This window comes from Giraffa tippelskirchi, chromosome 12 (assembly GCF_054371585.1).
Source record: "Giraffa tippelskirchi isolate mGirTip1 chromosome 12, T2T-mGirTip1v1.2.pri, whole genome shotgun sequence".
NCBI lineage: Eukaryota > Metazoa > Chordata > Mammalia > Artiodactyla > Giraffidae > Giraffa > Giraffa tippelskirchi.
The window spans coordinates 25,537,857-25,558,696 of record NC_137286.1 but is presented as its reverse complement, the minus strand read 5'-3'; the positions used below and the strand labels follow the sequence as shown (position 1 = coordinate 25,558,696).

General features: G+C 40.0%; 1 protein-coding gene across 3 annotated transcripts in view; it reads left to right on the top strand.

Annotated features, from left to right (window-relative positions):
- The window catches only part of AKAP6 (A-kinase anchoring protein 6), a 571,209-nt gene that overhangs the window by 193,883 nt on the left and 356,486 nt on the right, over window positions 1–20,840 (top strand). For all 3 annotated transcript variants that reach the window (XM_081547988.1, XM_081547989.1, XM_081547987.1), the window contains one exon: window positions 7,830–8,187. In XM_081547988.1, the coding sequence (XP_081404114.1) occupies window positions 7,864–8,187 (324 nt within the window). In that variant the 5' untranslated portion in view covers window positions 7,830–7,863. The remainder of the gene's footprint in view (window positions 1–7,829; window positions 8,188–20,840) is intronic.

Here is a 20,840-nt window from a genome sequence, read left to right as displayed (position 1 = left end):
GGACTTTATTGCACAGTCATGATTAATTAAATCATAGGCATTAGTGGTTGATTCAACCTCTAGCCCCTCTCTCCCCCCCGAAGTAGGGAGTTGAGACCAAAAATTCCAGTCTCTTAATCTGGTTGGTTTCCCTGCCTGGCAATCAGCCCCCATCCTTTCTGAAAGTCACCTCATTAACTTAAACTCAGGTGTGGTTGAAAGAGGCTTTTAAGAATAAGAAGACACTCCTTTCACCATTATGGCTCTGGAGCTAGTTCAGGAAGGACAAAAGAACAAATATTATAATGAAAGATGATCTCTTTGCTCTTGTGCTTTGGACATTCCCACAGTTTTAGGAACTCTGTGCCGGAAATGGGGATAAAGACAAAATATATATTCTTATTATAAATCACAATATCACAGTTACTATTGAGATCCAAATTAATCTAATTTATAATTCTTTGTATATGCCTCTACCTTTAACCCAAATCTTATTTTCCTAGTATTCTTGCAGTTTGTCAGGGATAACTTTCTGTAGAATTCATACTAGTACCTGGTAAATAAACACTGAATTAGTGAACATTTCTATATTGCTTCATTAATAGAGATAACTGACTAATTTAGGCTTCAGAATCTTTAAAGATAACTTTTCTTTTAGGGTTCATTTCCTTCCTACTTTACATATTGAAGCTTCAATATTATCTATTTTTATGTTTGAATTACTGTTACTTTTTAATTAGTTTAAAAATTTTAGAACAAGAAAAAGTAAAAACATTGCATGAAATGATCCCCCAAATTTTTCCACTTCAGATATATGATGCTAGGGTTAATAGAGAGCTAAAAATGGGGAACTCTTTTATATTTAATGGAGTAGGTAGAACAGAGCCAGAACTCCTTTAATCACTCTGATCTAAAAGTCAGACTTGTAGTCTTTCTGTCTCAATCAGTCTCTCTTTCTGTTTTTTTATGGGGTATAAAGAAGTTTTTAAGATTACGTTTTATATTGATGAAGTTTGCCTGGAAAAGATGTTGATTCTCTCACAATGCTTATTTCTCATTTAATTTTCTTGGTAAATAAGAGTTTGTATATTGATTTTTCTGTCTCATTCTAGCACACAACTGTAATTCTATTTCTCTTCTTTTGCAGTCTTTTCAGAGTTCCTGATCCCTGTGAGATTCATTCCAAACTCCATTGTATGGTGTTCAAAGTGTTCTTATAACATGACTGGAGCTTACCTTGTAGTCTTATGTATTTCTGGTTCCCATTCCATCAGGCTCCCAATTCCTCTCAACACTGAATTATTTGCTGATTCTCCCCAGTTCTTGATGTTGAGGTGTCTTTGTCCACGTATTTCCCCCAGGCTGGAATTCTTTCCCCATCTCTCTTGTATTTTTGCGCATCTAAACCATACCCACTTTTACAAGCCTATCTCAGATGTTTCCCTCTTCAGGTTCTTCCTTATCTTTCCTCTATCCAGGATTAATGCCACCCCACAGGGCCCCCACAGGGGTTTGTTTGCCCACATTATGCCTATGTTAAAGGTATTAGTAAATGAGTGTGTGTGCACGTGTGTGTGAGTGTGTGTCTGTGTGTCTAAGGGGAGAGTGGAGGGAGGGAAATTGTACCCATTAATTCTAATTTCCTTGAAAGTAAATCTGATGAGTGCTTTATATATAGTTGATTCTCAGTAATGTCAGTTGATTTGATATAAATCTTGTTTCATTTTCTTTGTATTAATAGCATTGACAAAAGTAATGACTATATAAATTATCTATTAGTTTTACAAATCCAGTTCTCCCCAAGACATTTTCTTGAAAAACAGAAAGGTGGCTGCCTAATGCTTAAAGGTGATTATTAGCAACCTGGGGTGGGGGTAAGAAATATGAACACCCATTAGCATCCCTGAGTTCAGATCCACAAATTCATGACTGTGGGCTGATGAGTGTTTCGGCTCCTTACCCCACTCCAAGGTGTGAAGTGAAGTAGCCAACTGTATCTCCTGCAGTGACAGGAACTGACCACTGCAGTGATGGAAGGAAGACATGGGAGGTGTGATGACTAACTGAGTCAGTCTGGGTGTCCATGCCACAGGAGGAGGATCTAAATAATTGGAGGTGGATGGGGTGAGGGCGGGAGGAGGGGTTAAGCAAGGAAGATGATTGATGAAGTGTGTTATGGCTGACACAAGACCCCATGCTCTGGGCGAGGGAGTTAGCAGTGATTGAGAAGAGACCCAGGAGAGGGCTCATGGTCTCTGTGTGATTAGTGGGATATAATCAGCCATTTGCTTGAGGGCACAGCCACACACAAAGGATATATCAAAAGGGGAAAGGATGGGGGGAAACATCAGTAATAACACCAAGATCTTTTAAATTATAGAAATCTGTCTGGGCCCCACTATTTACAGACTGTATTCACCCCCCTCCCTACTCCTTAAGCCTGTGTACTTGAAGCTTGAGCTGCTTCTTCTCACTGATACCCATTTGCAGCCTGCTCTGTTACGTAGGAGGATTAGAAAGTGAGCCTAATCTGAGGTTACCACAGTGATCTCACTAAACAGTGTCACCCAGATGAGTGCTGGAGGGCTTGGGGCTGGGAGAGGAGGGGCCAAGGAGAAGGAGGAGTGGGTAATGATGGAAACTTCCTGAGGAGCATCTTGCAAAAGGCACTCTTTTTTCCCCTAAGTACAAATTTAACTTAATATTTTGTAGGAATTCTTTGGCTCTCCTCTTAAAGAACTTAAAGCCACTTAAAGTTTCCCAACCCTTGACCTCACAAGAGGCTGGGGAGGTAGACAGGCAGCAAGATTTAAAACTAGGTGATGAATTAGAGCCTCATTCATCTGGGTAGGCCAAGACATTTAATTAAGCCATTTATTAAGCTTGTTTTTGTGTTTTCTTTGCAGAGCCCGATCTAGAGTCCTGGAAGCGGATATAGGGTGCTCCTCTTGAGTTCATTTGTTTTTCCTTAATGCGGTCAAAGCATGAGAGCTAGCCATAGACAAAAACCAAAGCATTCCAGTGGAACTTTTTTTTTTCCCTTTCAAAATTCAGTGTCTCTATGAATAGGTTCTGTAAAGAGTAATTATGAGAATACAAAAGCAAAAAAATGAAGCAAGAGAGAAAAAGGACACTTAGTGATGCCTAACTTAATTTTCTCTACCTCAGCTTTGTAACATGTCCTTTGTAGTGAGCAGATTTGTAAATTTGGCTAGACTTATGCTTTAGTCTCTCACTTGTTTTGGGGGGAGTAAGCAGGGTACGGGAAGATTGATGGTAAGTATTTAGGTTTGGGGTTGATTTACATGATGATAAGACTACCTTTCAAACTATACACATGAAGATGCTCTTGTTTTGGGAAGAGCAGTTTCTTCCTAAGAAAAGAGAGGGCCTGAATGTATTTAGCTCAGAGTGACTTTGTCAACTGGTTATATTGCTATAGTATTATTAATTTATTCATACATTTTAAAATTTATCCTGCTTTAAAGTTGCTTGGTTTGGGGGTATATGGTCTTGATTCTTCTGAACCATGCCTGGATGTGCTGTGTCCATCCAAATACTCTTTTTCATAGTGATCCTTCTTTTGGCAACTACCTCCTTTTTCTCAGCACCCTTATCACTGCTTGTTCGCAAAAGGCCAGCCTATAACTGCACAGGACTGGAGCTTATACATTAGCTTCCAAATAGGGGCAGTGCAGTAGCCCTCTCTCTGCTGGAGATTTAGGGCACTAAGAGTGCGTGAAGCTGGTCCTCTACAGGCTGGCCAGTTTCCTGCTGGAATGAGCAGCCCTGATAGGGGCCTTTATCTTGTTTGGCTGTAAGAAGAGAACCCGAGTGGAGAGAGGAGGAGGAGCCAGGCACTTAATCCTGAAGGACCTTTAGGGACAAAAGCATTTACAGTGAGTACAGCAGCAGATTTCTAGCTTTTCTCTTCTTTTATTTGACAGAGAAAATCACAAGAGAAAGGAGAAAGAGGTGGGCAGTTTTGATGTGTGTATAGCTGCATTTTTTGCTTCCTACTTTGGTCAAAAACCACACTCCTTATTTAAATGTCTTACTCACGTTGAATGTATTCTGCTAACATCAGGTTTCAACTGAAAACTTGTGGACTGTCAGGGAGGTAGCAGCGGCAGTCCTTGTTAAGGAGCAATCCATGGCATGTTTCTTCAGTTTCTGTAGGATGACAAATAGAGTGTGGTGAGAAAAACCTTCCCAGAAAAAATTTTTCTAAAGTTTTGAAATATTTACTGCTTTTTCCTTTTGTACTTTAAATATCGAATCTTCTTTGGATTTGTGGAAAAGGAAAGGATTTGATCTATGTTATTTTTAACAGCAGCTGGGATAAAGGTGGTATTATCTCTAATGCTGGAAAGGTGACCACAGATAAGCATTTGATGGAGGAGGGGAACAGGAGGTCATTGGGTTCCAAAAAGCTGCTTGATCACTCCTCTCGTACAGCTTCAGAGCCAGAGTTATAACTGCGTAGGTATCCGTATGTACTTGAATAGGTGCTTCATTTGCATCATCAGAAGTTGTTGTCTATTGGCTTTTCTTTTTTTTCCGCCTCAAATTTATCTGTGACTGGAAAGGAATCTTATTGGATGAGCCCCTGTGAAAGAAAAATACAAAACTTAGAATTTGGAAGATTGTATAGAGTTGTGCTGAATTTCCTACTATTTGTTTGCATTCAAATAGAGTAATTAATTTGATGGGAAAGGAAGCTTGACTAGTTGAGATAAGGGCAGGAAAAATGCACATGAAGATTGTTATTGTAGATCTCTACAATATGAGGCAGTTTTCCTTTAAAGTATTAATTTATCTTGGAAATCAGATGTAATTTTGTGAAAATCAGAAATAGAGGGTGGTTATCCATGGGTGGTACATCCAATTGTGAACTACTGGAATTGAAAATTAAATGTTCATTGTAATTAGTTCCCATGAAAATGGGTAATTAATCAATTTTATGCCACTTCCTGGGCTTGCTCTGCTGTTATGACACATACGGTATTCCTTCCCCAGGGGCAAAGCTGTATGTGAGGGAAAACAAATAGATAGAAGTTGAAATATACTTCAAGTAAAATATTGCTTTGCTTCACTTCCCTGGGTTATTGGAATTGTCTTGTTTACAGTTTGATCAGCTAAATATAGAAACATCCAATGCAGGTTGAAATTTTGTGAAAAGTGTTAGTGGCTCAAGTGTGTCCAACTCTTTGCGACCCCATGGACAGTAGCCTGCCAGGCTTTACTGTTCATGAAATTCTCCAGGCACGAATACTGAAGTGAGTAGCCGTTTCCTTCTCCTGGGGATCTTCCTGACCCAGGGATCAAATCCGGTCTCCTGCATTGCAGGCAGATTCTTTAACATCTGAGTCACAGAGTAGATACAGGAAAATTTTGCTTTTGCAGCTTGAATATAAGGTTTCTTTGCCCTTTACTCATGTGTGATGCACATCATCTGTCAATACATTTTTGTTTAATGTTTTTATTTGTTTTAATCTCCTCTATTTGTCCTTTACATATATAACCACATCTGTGTTATCAGTCTTAATATGCAAACTTCCAGAAGGAAGAATCTTCCATATTTATTCCTCTGGAAAGACTTACCAACATATCTGGTGTAAATAATACACATTACCTGGTAGCTCAGATGGCAAAGAATCTGCCTGCAATATAGGAGACCTGGGTTGGGTCCCTGGGCTGGGAAGATCCTCTGGAGAAGGGAATAGCAACCCACTCCAGTATTCTTGCCTGGAGAATCACATGGACAGAAGAGCCAGGCAGGCTATAGTTCAAGGGGTTGCAGAGAGTCGGACACAACTGAGTGACTGAGTGTAAGAAAGCTCACTCTTCTGGAGTTTTACCCCTCTCAGTGAAATTTTGATACCTTCTAACTGATTTTTCCTTGATTTCTCTCTGATTTTTCATTGTTAGTGTATATTAACACAAGGGATTTTGTGTATTACTTTTATTTCCTGTGACTTTATTATATTCATTGATTAGCTCTAATAATTTTCTGGTGACCTTTTTAAGGTTTTCTATGTGTAGTATTATGTCATCTATAAACAGAGAGAGTTTTGCTTCATCTTTTCCAATCTGCATTCCTTTTATTTCTTTTTCTTCTCTGACTGCTGTGGCTAGGACTTCCGAAACTATGTTGAATAATAGTAGTGAGAGGGGGCACCTTTTTCTCGTTCCCGATCCTAGAGGAAATGCTGTAAGTTTTTCGTCATTGAGGTTACTGTCTCTGCGGATTTCTCACACACGGCCTTTCCTGTGTTGAGGTAGTTTCTTCTGTGCCTACTTTCTGGGGAGTTTTTTTGTGTTTTTTTTTTTATCATAAATGATTATGAATTTTGTCAAAAGCTTTCTCTGCATCTATTGAGATTATCTTATGGTTCTTATCCTTCAATTTGTTAAGACGGTGTATCACATTGATTGATTTGCATATATTGAAGAATCCTTTCATCCCTGGGATAAAGCCCACTTGATCACGATGTATGATCCTTTTAATGCGTTATCGGGTTCTGTTTGCTAGAATTTTGTTGAGGATTTTTGCATCTATGTTCATTAGCGATACTGGCCTTTTGTTTTCTTTTTTTTGTGGCATCTTTGTCTGGTTTTGGTATGAGGGTGATGGAGAGCTTTTCTTCTGCAATTTTCTGGAAGAGTTTGAGCAGGATTCTGTTAGTTTTTTTAAAATAGTCAAGTCTAGTATTATTGTTATTTTAAAGACTGTATGTGAGAGTGGTTAAAAATATGAGATGTGGATTTCTCTCTCTTACAATCAGGTGTAGAAAAGCTGTTGAAGCCTGAAACCATTCTCTAAGGCAGGTACCAATGTGATAAGCTTATCTTATAACATAATTTACTCTTTGCAAATAACTTTGTTTTCAAAAATTCATCTGTAAACCCCCTTATCATGTAATTTAAAAATCAAATGGTCAAGAAATTGGGAGAGGCAGTATGCTTTAGGAAGCTTCTGAAATATGTCATAAGAATAACTTATTCTTAAGGCATTTTTCATTTCAATAAGTCTTTTTATTCCCTGTGCTCATTCCTGTATGGAATGTTATATATTCCAAGTCAAACTGGGAACTTTCTGGTTTTTTTCCCCTCCATGCTTATAGGTAAAATGATCTTGTTTTTGTTATTAAGTTAATCTTAAGAATATAAAGAAATATAGCTACTTTCTGATAATCACATTTCATTTCATATTTTGATCAGCTGCCTTTCATCTATGGGAAAATGAGGCTATAAACTGACTTGAATGCATAGAACTAGAAAAAGACTTAGAAAAGGACAAGGAACCCATCTTCTACTTGCCCTGAGTAGAAGTTTTTCCTGAAACTAAAAATAATGTCTATTTAAAATATTTAAAGTACAAGATCCTGAGCTGTTACTTTATGTCAAATTGGTTACATAAAAAAGATAAATGACATAGTTAGATCATTAGTAAACTAATCAACTTTATCTTATAAGAAACCATGCATTTCATTGGTCAGAATTTGGCCATGTGACCACAGCGAGCTCGGATGGAGACAGGGAATGTAGTTTTAAATTCTTGGCAAATGTATACACAACTGAAAACTAGGATATTGTTATTAAGGAGTAAGAAGAGAATGGATGTTGGGATAGGCAATACCATACAGCTTTGTGTTCCTGTTTTATGCTGAGTCTTGGGTCTAGTTGGTAGAAACTCAAAGTACCTCTTTCTGTTTTTGTTATGAGCTATGGTTTCTTAATTTAGAAAGCTGGCTTAATTTAGAAATCTTGTTTCTTCTGCGAAGTATCATTCCTTTATTTGGCAATCTTGTCTGACTTTTGCTTTCTTCTTTCCTCTTGCCTTTCAGCTGTTTTGGAAAGAAGTAAGGTTTAGACTTCTCCATGTTAACCATGAGCGTGACACTTTCCCCTCTGAGGTCACAGGACCTGGATCCCATGGCTACTGATGCTTCACCCATGGCCATCAACTTGACACCCACTGTGGAGCAGGGTGAGGGAGAAGAGATGATGAGGGAGATGGATCCTGACCAGCAGTACGAAAAGCCTCCCCCATTACATACAGGGGCCGACTGGAAGATTGTCCTCCACTTACCTGAGATTGAGACCTGGCTCCGGATGACCTCAGAGAGAGTCCGAGACCTAACTTACTCAGTCCAGCAGGACTCAGACAGCAAGCATGTGGATGTGCATCTAGTTCAACTAAAGGTAAGGAAGGTCTCTGGGCTCAGGTCCATTGCAGACAGAAGTCTGAAGGTGGCTGTGGTAACTAGAGCCTGAGTTCTGTAATTCTCAATGAGAAAGCATCCAAGAAGGAAATCAGAATAACAGGTTCGAAACTATTATTTTTGTAGCTAAACATGGGCAGATTTCTTTCCTGGTTTTACTTTGTGAACTGAGCATCTAAAATAAAACTGACCTCAGGGGATAATGCACAGAAATGAGGAAAGCAGGGGGACATTTTTGTGCAATGCCATAGAAATCAGTAGTAAAGAATAAAAATATTACAAAAGGTTTACTAAAGACTCTCATAGATTAAAAAAAAAAAAAGTCAAACTGAGCCGTGATTGTATATTTATGTGATTACTACCTCCTGTTGAAGTTGATGCTGCCTGTGTGGCAAACAATGGATTTTGGCATGGTGGGGGAGGGCAGTGTTTTCCTTTTAGAATGAGTTCTTTCTTTTTTTTTTTTAAGAAGTAACAATTTTATTTTATCAATACTGCTTCAATATACTCATTTTAAATTTTTACAGAATGAAATTAATGATATTTAAGGAAATAATTTTTTACAGAATGAAATTAATGAAATAGAAATTCTTGATTCAGATTTCAATATATTTCTTTATCAAGTCTTTCAATTTTGCCTAAAGGAAATGTAGTAGCAACATTGGAACTCAGTTATTTCTGTAACTTAGCATTAGTAGAAAGGGGATAAGTAGGAGCTGTCTACTTGTGATAAATGGACCCAGAAATTTTTTTTCAATTGAACATATGTAGAATGAGTTCTTTCATCCAGGTACAATGCACCATGCAGAACAAAGGTGCTTTTATAACAACTCATCTAAAGTTCAGACATTAAAAAAAAAAATCTGTGTGACTTCTTGAGCCCTTCAGAAGCCTAACTGTTGATAATAATGAAATGGAGATGTTAGTAAAGAGTGCTATTAATAGAGATTTTGGCCTGGGGATCTCAAGATACAGGGAATCTTGCCCTCTCATGGCCACTTCTCTCTTCCAGTTTCCCAAGGGAAATACACACTCAGGTCAATGGTGGGCAAAAAAGCAAGACAGATTTGTAACCAATTAGGGCATTGGCACCAAACTCCAATGTAACTTTCTAGTCAGTTAGGTTTGAGATCCTAAGGAGAATTCCTCTGCCTAAACTGGTTCATATTAAGTGATCTGCAGCCAAAGACCCAACAGATTCTTGGATCTTAATGCTTAAATGACTTATCAGATGCAGCCATCATCGTGAGGGGAAAGGACAGTTGAGGGAGCACAGGTACCCCAAAGCCTGAAGCAGAGCTAGCTCAGCCTCCTCAGGCTGGCTCAGCAAATCTGGGACCCAGCTACCCCATAAGAGAGAGTCTTAAAGAAAGGGAAGGGGAAGAGTTTTAGAAAGAAAAAACAAAAAGACCAGAATGCCAAGGTATCTTGGCCTCTCCCAGGCTGAGCAGGTGGGGTGGTCTTCTTTCTATAGCTTCTTAGGGAGGAGAAAGCACCGGAAAGGGTATCAGAGATGGCTGTGAACCAGCTTTACTGGAGTGCCAGCTGGCTGGTCTCCCCCCTGTGGCAGCAGAGTGTGGTGTGTCCTGCTGCACATCAGTTCCTGCTGCACAGTCCCTTTAATCAGAGGAGCAGCCCTGTAGCTGGAGAAGGAAATGGCAATCCACTCCAGTATTCTTGCCTAGAGAATCCCAAAGACAGATGAGCCTGGCAGGCTACAGTCCATGGGGTTGCAAGAGTCGGACATGATTTAGTGACTAAACCACCACCACCACCAGCCCTCTAGCTCCTCCATATTGGAGATGGGGCTCCTCAGCAATCCCACTCTCCTCTGTTCCTGCTAATGTTGTGCTTCTGTGACTCCCATGAGGAAATGCAGGATTGAATTTGCAAGGAAAGTCAACTGTTGCTCTCTAAAATGAGACCTTTCCAACCCAGGTATCCAACTCAGGTCTCCCACATTGCAGGAGGATTCTTTGCTGTTTGAGCCACCAAGGAAACCCAATTAAGCACAAAATCTTTCAGATTGACACAGAAAATGTGGTAAATGATAAATGAGAATGGGAGGATGGAAATCTCTTTAGAAGACTCCACTAAAAATGCTAAGGGCATCTAAAAACAATGTGTCAACTAACCACATTTAATTGCATCAATAGTACTTAGGTAAAAACTTAAATTTTCATTACAGATGGGAACATGAAGGTTTGTATGTCAACCAGGATTTTGTTCAGTGTTGAGAAATCCCCTGTAGAGCAGTTTACTTTTTCTCATTGGAACTGCCTATTACCTTCCCACTCAAAAGGCATCTCACTGCCTCCATCTAGCTCTGTCCCACTGTGTGGTCTGTCTGCCCTGCTGAGAATGGAACCCTGGAGGGCAGGAAGTCAACACAGTGGTCACAGAGTAGTTAATCAGTAACATTTTAAGGGCTGAAGTGAAATTGTCTTATGTTAACTTAATTCTAGGAGTTCTATTATTACTTTCTTTGCTCACATGACTTAACCAACAGTCTCTGAATATTTTAGAATATTCTATAATAATAGATGCTTTTGAACTGTGGTGTTGGAGAAGACTCTTGAGAGTTTCTTGGACTGCAAGGAGATCCAATCAATCCATCCTAAAAGAGATCAATCCTGGGTGTTCATTGGAAGGTCTGATGTTGAAGCTGAAGCTCCAATACTTTGGCCACCTCATGCGAAGGGTTGACTCATTGGAAAAGACCCTAATGCTGGGTAGGATTGGGGGCGGGAGGAGAAGGGGACGACAGAGGATGAGATGGTTGGATGGCATCACCGACTCGATGAACATGGGTTTGGGTAAACTCCAGGAGTTGGTGATGGACAGAGAGGCCTGGCGTGCTGCAATTCATGGGGTCGCAGAGAGTCGGACACGACTGAGCGACTGAACTGAACTGATAATAATAGAATTTTCTAATAATAATTCTAATAATAGAGCCCTTCCACCTTGAACCCAAAGTCAAATAGCTCTGGTGAGTAAACTATGGCCTGGCTGATACAAAGATTTAGTTTTGGTCTCCTAATCTGCTTATTTAAGTTTCCCCTCTGTATAATATTTTTTTAATCAACCAAATAAGCATTTAGATGCGTTAAAAAAAGATTTTAAATACATGTCAGTTCTTCAGATTTCCACATTGATCCCCAAGAAAAAAAGGGCCCTGGGTCACAGAATTTTATATGTGGAATCACAGCAAGACACCCTGGTAGAAGCAGCTCTTAAGTTAGGTGTACGTAAAGCAGACAGGCAGGCCCAGCCGGGGCAAAGCCAGCCATCTGCTGTGGGGCATCCCAGCTTGTTTCCATGCCTTGGTGAATTAGTCAGTTTATTTATTATACAGTGAAAAAAACAAACAAACAAAAAAAAATTGCAAGGATGGGAATACCATGGCTTTAAGGACCATCTTGTTGTTGTTCAGTTGCTAAGTCATGTCTGACTCTGCACCCCATGGACTGCAGCATGCCAGCCTCCTCTGTCCTCCCAGAGTTTGCTCAAATTCATGTCCTTTGAGTCAGTGACACTATCTAACCATCTCATCCTCTGCCACCCTCTTCTCCTTTTGCTTTCAGTCTTTCACAGCTTCAGGGTCTTTTCCAACAAGTCAACTCTTCACATCATGTGGCCAAGGTATTAGAGTTCAGCATCAGTCCTTCCTATGAATATTCAGGGTTGATTTCCTTTAGGATTGACTGGTTTGATCTCCTTGCAGCCCAAGGGACTCTCAAGAGTCTTCTCCAGCACCACAATTCGAAAGCATCAATTCTTCAGCACTTAGTCTTCTTTATGGTCTAGCCATCTAGGTACAGATAATTTCTCAATTTATGTATATCCGTCACAATATTCTCTAGGAGCCCCAACTGCCTAACAGACATCTTGTGTCTCTAGTGAGCATCTCAAGCCGATATGCTCATTAAAAAGCCCTGAATGCCTCCCTTGTGCTCTCTTCCCAATTTCAGTAAAGTGAGTGAATGAAGTTGCTCAGTTGTGTCCGACTCTTTGCAACCCCATGGACTGTAGCCTACCATGCTCCTCTGTCCATGGGATTTTCCAGGCAAGAGTACTGGAGTGGGTTGCCATTTCCTTCTGCAGAGGATCTTCCTGACCAAGGGATTGAACCCGTGTCTTCTGCACTGTAGGCAGATGCTTTACCGTCTGAGCCACCAGGGAAGTAAAAGGCACCGCTTTTTTTTTTGCCAAGCCAAAACATGACTCCATGGCCCACATATATGTCTGTTAAAAGTTCTAGGGATCCATCTTCAAAATATGCCCTAGACCCATTCACTTCTCCCCTACACTACTGCTGCCACCTGGGTCAAGCCACATTACTGCTTGCCTGGGCTACTTTTAGAGCCTCTTCTACTATGTTGCAGTTTATTCTCTACATAGCAGCCATGAAATCTTTTAAACATGTAAATCCAGTCATGTAACTCCCTTGCTTCCTGTTGGGTTATAGTAAAAATCCGGTTCTCTTCCTGTGGCTCTGTCCTTGCCTGCTTCTCTAGCCATGTCTCCTATTACTTTCCCCTTGTTTATAAAGCTCCAAGCTGATTGAAAGTTCCAAAGAAACGTTAGGCTAGTTCTTGCCTCATAGCTTTTCCTGTGTCCTCTGCCTAGAAACTCTCATCCTCTAGCTTGATCTGGTAGATTCTGGGTCCTCATCAAACAGTGAGTCAGAGGCACAGTCCAGTTCTGCTATCTGGAGGCACAAACCTGGGAGAGGGCTGAGCAGGGTTTGGAAGTGAGGTGGGACCTGTGCTGTGGTTGGTGAAAGGCCAGCACAGAAAAAGGAGCTACCCTTACCTAGCTCGTCTACATGCGTCAAACTCCCTTTCACACTGATTGTTCTAAATCTTGTCATCATGGTCTTCTCTATCATCCTGTTGATGTATAACTTAGATTAGTTGAGAGATGTTTTTGGAAAATGTTCAGAGTGGGGTTCACCCTCTGATTTTATATTAAATGTCACTTTCTCAAAGAAGTTGTTCCTGATCCCTATTCTTAAAACACTCATCTCCTCCCCCAGCAATTGTCTAGTCCATCAGCTTATTTTTTGTAATGGTTCTTATCATTAGCTTTAATTTCCTTATTTATTTGTTTGTATTAGTTCCAAGGACCTCAAATGTATAATTCTCCACTGTATCCCTGTTGCCTAGGGCAAGGGCTGGGCATCTGTGGGTAGCTCGGTTCATATCTATGGTTGGATAGGTAAGTCCAAATCTGTATGGTCAGTGCCTTCTCTCTTCATAGGCAGGCTTGCTCTGGAATTAACAAGCAGGAAGCCTGCTTGGTGAGGATTGAATTAAGACAATGGCATTGAATGAATCAGGCCCAAGTACATTTGGGACATTACTCTCCCTTGAGGGAGAGTCTGTGAGTGATTCAGAAATCTTGGAGATCTTGTCTGGGAAGTCTGCCTGGGAGAGTCTATTCTTTCTATAGGTAGCTGTATTGGTCTTCCTCCCACCCCACTTTCAGTTTGACTCCTTCTTTGGTAAGGATTTCAGTCAATAAACTAGAGGGCCTGGAACAGTTCTTTTTCTCTAAAGGTAATAAACTTCTCTTCTGGTCATTGTGTTGATCTGAAAGTTTATTTATCAGAGACTACTCTTACCAACCTATTTCTAAGTTCTTAGGGGAAGTTTTATTGTAACCCTTAGGATGAACTACAAACCACTATTATAAAGTTCCCAAAATGGGAGGGGGTGGTGGTTATTGTTCCAGAGGGTGAATTAAAAATGTCTCACCTTAAGATTAAAATATGTAATTCACATATGCAATACTTCCAGATGCAATACTTAAGGAAGAAATATGAAAGGCAAGCTGAGCCATTTTTAGAAACTCTCCCCCACTCCTCCTCCCCGCCCCTATTCCTTTGGATTCAGAGGCTGTTCTGTGCAGGAAAACCAGAATAAGAACCTTAAAAGGGTTTGACTCTAACTGCAACTTCTGCTCTGAATGAATATATGTGGGTGCTAAATAGGCAAATTTGATACCTATGCTTCCTGATTAACAGTCATCTTAGAGAGATTATTTATATTCATAGAAGCATGATAGCAGGAAAGAGGCAAGGCTTAGACTAAAAGATGTGGCTGATGACAAATAAAAGTCTTGAAGTGACTTTACTGGAATCAGCTCCCTAAATAACACGCTTGAGATTCTCAAAGCTAGAACACTGAGTAGATACTCAGTGTTTATAAGATGTTCTGACTGGGCTGTACCCAGACTGAGATGTGCCTGACATCTGGAATTAAATCTAGATACCCAGTGACTCACATGGAGGGCCTGGATGGCTTACTGGGGAAAAGGCTTGCATCCTCTCCACAGCTGAGATTCTCACATCAGATGTACCTGACGAACTGAAGACAATGGAAGTCCTGGGATGATGAACTCCTGGAAGGGGATTCACCTTCATCATGGGGCAAGGAATCTGCCCCAGAGCAGAGGGAGGGAGTGTGGTTTGCGGTAAAGTGTGTTCTCAGTTCTAGAACCCATCTTAAGCAGCCACCACCTGGCAGCATGGGTACCCAGTGAAGGGAAAGGGCTGTGGGTATAACTTGGAGGACCTGTCTCAGCTGTCTCTGCGCCTGGGTGCCTGGACTTCTCCCCTCCCCTTGCTCCACAGGTGTAGAGGGAAAGAATATTCTCTTTCCCTACTACTGAAGCATAACAGGCTCTGCCTACGGTGGCAGAGCTTGTACTAAAGTGGCAGTTGCGGAGTCTACTGGCTGTAACAGTGAGCAACAGGGTGAATTCTTGGGTACATCCAAAACACACCATAGGGGTTTCAGAAATTCTTTATAACAGGAACTCTGAGTGGAACTAAACTTCTGACATCATAGTTTAGGGCTTAGAGGATCTGATCTTAATGTTAATAAACTGTGTGAAAGCCTGAAATATGAATTAAAAGATTTTTAAGTAGTTTTCAGTTTGTAATATTTTGTTGTTCAGTCACCAAGTTGTGTCCAACTCTTTGCAACCCCATGGATTGTAGCACACCACACTCCTCTTTCCTCTACTATCTCCTGCCACTTACCCCTTTCAGTTGTGTCCAACTCTGTGCACCCCCATGGACTGTGGCCTGTCAGGCTCCTCTGTCCATGGGGATTCTTCAGGCAAGAATACTGTACTGGGTTGCCATGCCATCCTCCAGGGGATCTTCCCGACCAAGGCATAGAACCCAGCTCTCCTGCATTGCAGGTGGATTCTTTACCCTCTGAGCCACCAGGGAAGCCCTGGAGTTTGCTCATATTCATGTCCATTAAGTCGGTGATGCTATCAAACCATCTCATCGTCTGCCACCCCCTTCTCCTTTTGCCTTCAGTCTTTACCAACATCAGGGTCTTTTTCAGCAAGTCAGCTCTTCGCAGCAGGTGTCCAACGTATTGGAGCTTCAGCTTCAGCAATAGTCCATCCAATGAGTATTCAGGGTTGATTTCCTTTAGGATTGACTGGTTTGATCTCCTTGCAGTCCAAGAGACTCTCAAGAGTTTTCTCCAGCACCATAATATGAAAGCATCAATTCATCAGCACTCAGCCTTCTTTATGGTCCAACTCTCACATTTGTACATAACTACTGGAAAAGCTATAGCTTTGACTATGCAGACCTTACTCAGTGAAATGATGTCTCTGCCTTCTAATACACTGTCTTGGTTTGTCATAGCTTTCCTTCCAAGGAGCAGTCGCCTTTTAATTTCATGGCTGCAGTCACCGTCCACAGTGATTTTGGAGCCCAAGAAAATAAAATTTGTCACTGCTTCCACTTTTTCCCCTTCATTTTGCCATGAAGTGATGGGACCAGATGCCACGATCTTAGTTTTCTGAATGTTGAGTTTTAAGGCAGCTTTTTCACTCTCCTCTTTCACCCTCATCAAGAGGCTCTTTAGTTCCTCTTCACCTTTCTCCATTAGAGTGGTATCATTTGCATATCTGAGGTTGTTAATATTTCTCCTGGCAATCTTGATTCCAGCTTGTGATTCATCCAGCCCAGGATTTTGCATGATGGACTCTGCATGGAAGTTAAATGAGCAGAGTGACAACATGTAGCCTTGACATACTCCTTTCCCAGTTTTGAACCAGTCAGTTGTTCCGTGTAAGGTTCTAACTGTTGCTTCTTGACCTGAATAGAAGTTTCTCAGGAGACAGATAAGTTGGTCTGGTATTCCCATCTCTTTAGGGATTTTCCACAAAATTCCTGTGACTGTGTTGTGATCACACAGTCAAAGGCTTTTGCGTAGTTAATGAAGCAGATGTAGATATTTTTCTGGAATTCTCTTGCCTTCTCCATGATCCAGTGGATGATAGCAGTTTGATCTCTGGTTCCTCTGCTTTTTCTAAACCTAGCTTGTACATCTGGAAGTTCTTTGTTCATGTATTGCTGAAGCCTAGCTTGAAGGATTTTGAGCATAACCTTATTAGCATGTGAAAAGAGTACAGTTGTACAGTAGCTGGGACATTCTTTGGCACTGCCCTTCTTTGAGATTGGAATGAAAACTGACCTTTTACAGTCCTGTGGCCACTGCTGAATTTTCCAAAATTGCTGGCCTATTAAGTGCAGCACTTTAACAGCTGCACTAATCCTGACATCTTTTGGGATTTTAAATAGCTCAACTAGAATACCATCACCTCCACGAGTTTTGTTCATTGTAATGTTTCCTGAGGCCCACTTGACTTCACACTCCAGGATGTCTGGCTATAGATGAGTGACCACACCATCATGATTATCTGATTCATTAAGACCTCTTTTTTGCATAGTTCTTCTGTGTGTATTCTTGCCACCTCTTCTTAGTCTCTTCTGCTTCTGTTAGGTCTTTACCGTTTCTCTCCATTTTTGGCCATTCTTGCATGAAAATGTTCCCTGGATATCTCCAATTTTCTTTACGAGATCTCTAGTCTTTCCCATTCTATTGTTTTCTTCTCATTTCTTTGCAGGTTGCATTGTTAACTTAAGAAGGCCTCCTTATTTCACCTTGCTATTCTCTGGAACTCGGCATTCAGTTGGGTATATCTCCCCCTTTCGCCTTTTGCTTCTCTTCTTTCCTCAGCTATTTGTGAAGTATCCTCAGACAACCACTTTGCCTTCTTGCATTTCTTTTTCTTTGTAACATATCTTAAGTTATACATAGCTTAATGTAACATATCTTAAGTTAAATTTCTTTGTAACATATCTTAAGTTAAATAAGTGCTAGTTTAAGATCAAAGACCACATGTCTTTGTTTTGGGGCAGGAGTAAATATTTTCCCTTTCACTCTTTAAATGGCTGTTTTTCAAAAAGTATATCTCAGTGTGTTAGTAGTGTGAAATCAATTTAATAAATTAAAGAGCTAAAAGAGTGAAGTAGAATTACATGAAGTAGGATAAATACTATTTTGTGAATATATATATATATGCTTGGTCATGATGTTTAATTTATGTCTTTCTCTGAGTCAATGCCATAACAGTTTGATAGTTACTGCTTTTTTTCCCTCATATCTTTGATATGTACTTTAATTGTGGAATATATTATGCAAGTAAGGGTAACCTGGTACCAATTTTTGCAACTTAATTTTTTTTTTTTTGTATTTATATGGGATCAGATGACTACCCCCCAAAGCATATTCAAATCTCAGAAAATGAGAAGATGAAGCTGATTTATATGTTTGTAGATATGAGGATGTTGAAGGTTTTTATTTTGCCAAAGCTCAGATTTGTTGCTTGAATCTTTTTTTGGCTAATGTGTCTTCCTCAGGGTGTATATTTTCTCAGGGAATATGAATACTAGCTGTCAAGTGTCCTGGAAGTATGATTTCAGTAAAATTATTAGCAGTGGAAAAGTTTTTCCTATTATTAATGCTTAGATTATAAAAGGACAGTTGGTATCATTGACCATGAAAAATGGATGAAGTAACAAGATTGATGCTTTCGAACTGTGGTGTTGGAGAAGACTCTTGAGAGTCCCTTGGACTGCAAGGAGATCCAACCAGTTGATCCTAAATGAAATCAGTCCTAAATATTCATTGGAAGAACTGATGCTGAAGCTGAAACTCTAATACTTTGGCCACCTGATGCAAAGAACTGACTCACTAGAAAAGACTCTGATGCTGGGAAAGATTGAAAGCAGGAGGAGAAGGGGATGACAGAGGATGAGATGGTTGGATGGCATCACTGACTCAATGGACACGAGTTTGAGTAAACTCTGGGAGTTGGTGATGGACAGGGAACCCTGGCGTGCTGCAGTCCATGGGGTCACAGAATCGGACACGACTGAGCGACTGAACTGAACTGAACAAGAGTGTTTAATGTTCAAGAAGGCTAATTTTAGATATGTAATTATGTGAAAAAAGTCTGTCTTAATTGTTGAGTAGTTACTTCCACCCCCCTGCACACACACTCCAAGTGATAGATAAATACTTTTTGATTGTTGCATGATTAATATATTTTCATGATGATTTTGGGAGATGATTTAAAAATCTCACATCAAGAATGTGTTTAATAATACATGTGAATTCTTGGTTAAGACTTGGGAAAGGTGACTGGAAAAAATAACTTTATTAATTTGTGACACATGTTGTGGAAGATCTTTGGGTATGTATGAACGTTAGCCACATGTGCCTGCATATTTAGAGTTCAGGTTGGGAGGACTAATTATTGAGGTGGCCCAGTAAGTTTACTAGATTGTCCAGCTGTGTAATTTTTAATTAGCAATAGTAGAATGGAAAATGAGAATTATCACAGGCTTCCCAATTTGAAGGAAACCATAAAAAAAGCATTTAGGGAAAAGTAATAAATATCATTAAAGGATTTAGAAATGAGTCCAATGAGAAAATTCTAAAGAAACCAGCATTTTGATTAAAGAAGTGTTATTGGGATCGGTTGCTTAAAAAGTAGTTTTAAAATAATGTCAGCATGAACTATCACTGAGCAACAGCGGCCATCAGTTTTTATGATCTCAGGGAGTTAGATATTTCTAGGGACAGCCCCAGAGGTAGGATATGAGTTAATTCTTCCCTTTCCTGGAGAGTTTTTAGTTCAGTAGTGTTCACTGAATGCCTGATATGTTCCAGGAGTTTTTACTTACAGTGTTTTATTCAATCCTTACCTTATCCTAGTAGAAATGAAGAAATGAAGTCTCAGAAATGTTAGTAGGTGATCCACCTGGGAGTCAGACAAGCTTTCTGAGTCTCAAGTCTAATATTCTTTTACTTGAGTGTGGTGTCCTCACACCTTTCTATAGGTGTGAGAAATTTTATTGGATATAAAGTATAGGATATTAGTTCTGGTTTTCTTGTACTAGATAGTTGAGATGAATGGGTGTGAGGGTGGGGGCTCATGTTTTTAATTAAGAAGAAGATTAGTATTTTAAGCTTCTTCTTAATTTAAAATATTTTGTATTTTGATTCATCACAAGTAGGAATGTGAGGTTTTAGAAATGGAAGCATAAATGAAATCCTGAAATTCCTTTGAGTAGGAGTGTTGTTCATAAATTATGAACTAGAGAGATGTTTTTCCTCTCCATTGTTTGCTGCTCCTTTCCCCACTCTCTTCATTGCAAAATTTTCATCTCAAAAGAGGGAAACATGTGATCTAACTAAAGTGAACTGATACTAAGGTGTGAATTACTAGTATCCTAACATGGAAGTGGGTGGAGCAAGAGATGAACACCTTTATGGAAAAATGTTAACAAATCAGTTGATTTCCAGGTATGTCATGTGTAGAGAGAGTGCTTCTCATCCTTGCTTATGCAGTAGAATCTCCTGGGAAGCTTTAAAAAACCTATTTCCCAGGCCCTGTTGTAGACCTGTGATATCAGATCTGGGTTTGGACCTAGGCATCAGGACTTTTAAAGATCCGCAGGTGGTTCCAGCACACAGGTTAGAGATGACCACCCTGAAAGGAGACACTTTCGAACAGAGGGCTTTTGGATATGTCTTGCTTGTTGCATGCATTTTTCCTTTCCTCCCAAGTTGGCAGCAAGGGATTTAAAATCACTTATTTAGGAGCAAAGACTCCTATGAAATGATTCTTTTGAACTTTTTCAGTTTCCCAAGTGACCTTATAAAGAAGTAAAAATTTTGGGAAGGAAGTAATAAGTCCATGCCAGACACCAGCCCAAATGTTTTAGATGTACTGTTTTACATTACTTGGGACTTCCCTCGGGGTCCAGTGGTTAAGATTCCGTGCTTCCAGTGCAGGGGGCACTGATTCAATCCCTGGTTGGGGAACTAAGATCCCACATGCTATATGGTCAAAAAAATTTTTATTAAATGAGTGAGTGAATGCACACCCATACTCGTAAGAAATGCCTCAAAATGTTATGTTACAGTCCTAACAGTTTTTACCTACAAAAGAAAAACTGAATCTAGAAAAAGTAAATGTTTCTCTCTTACTTCATTCTCACAACAACTTTTTGAGCTAGAAATTGTTCTATAGAGAAGTCCAGGCTCAGGACTGCCCACCTATAGTTGTTCAGGTTATATACAAATGGTACCTTTTGAGGTTGTGCAGTTTACCTTTATAACTTTTTGTGCTGCCTTGTATAGGCCTGGGAGATAGCTTGCACACAGGGTGCTTTGAATATGAAAGATGGAAGGGCCTTTCCCCTGGAGTCGAGGAATGATGAATGATGTATGTTACCTAACTTAG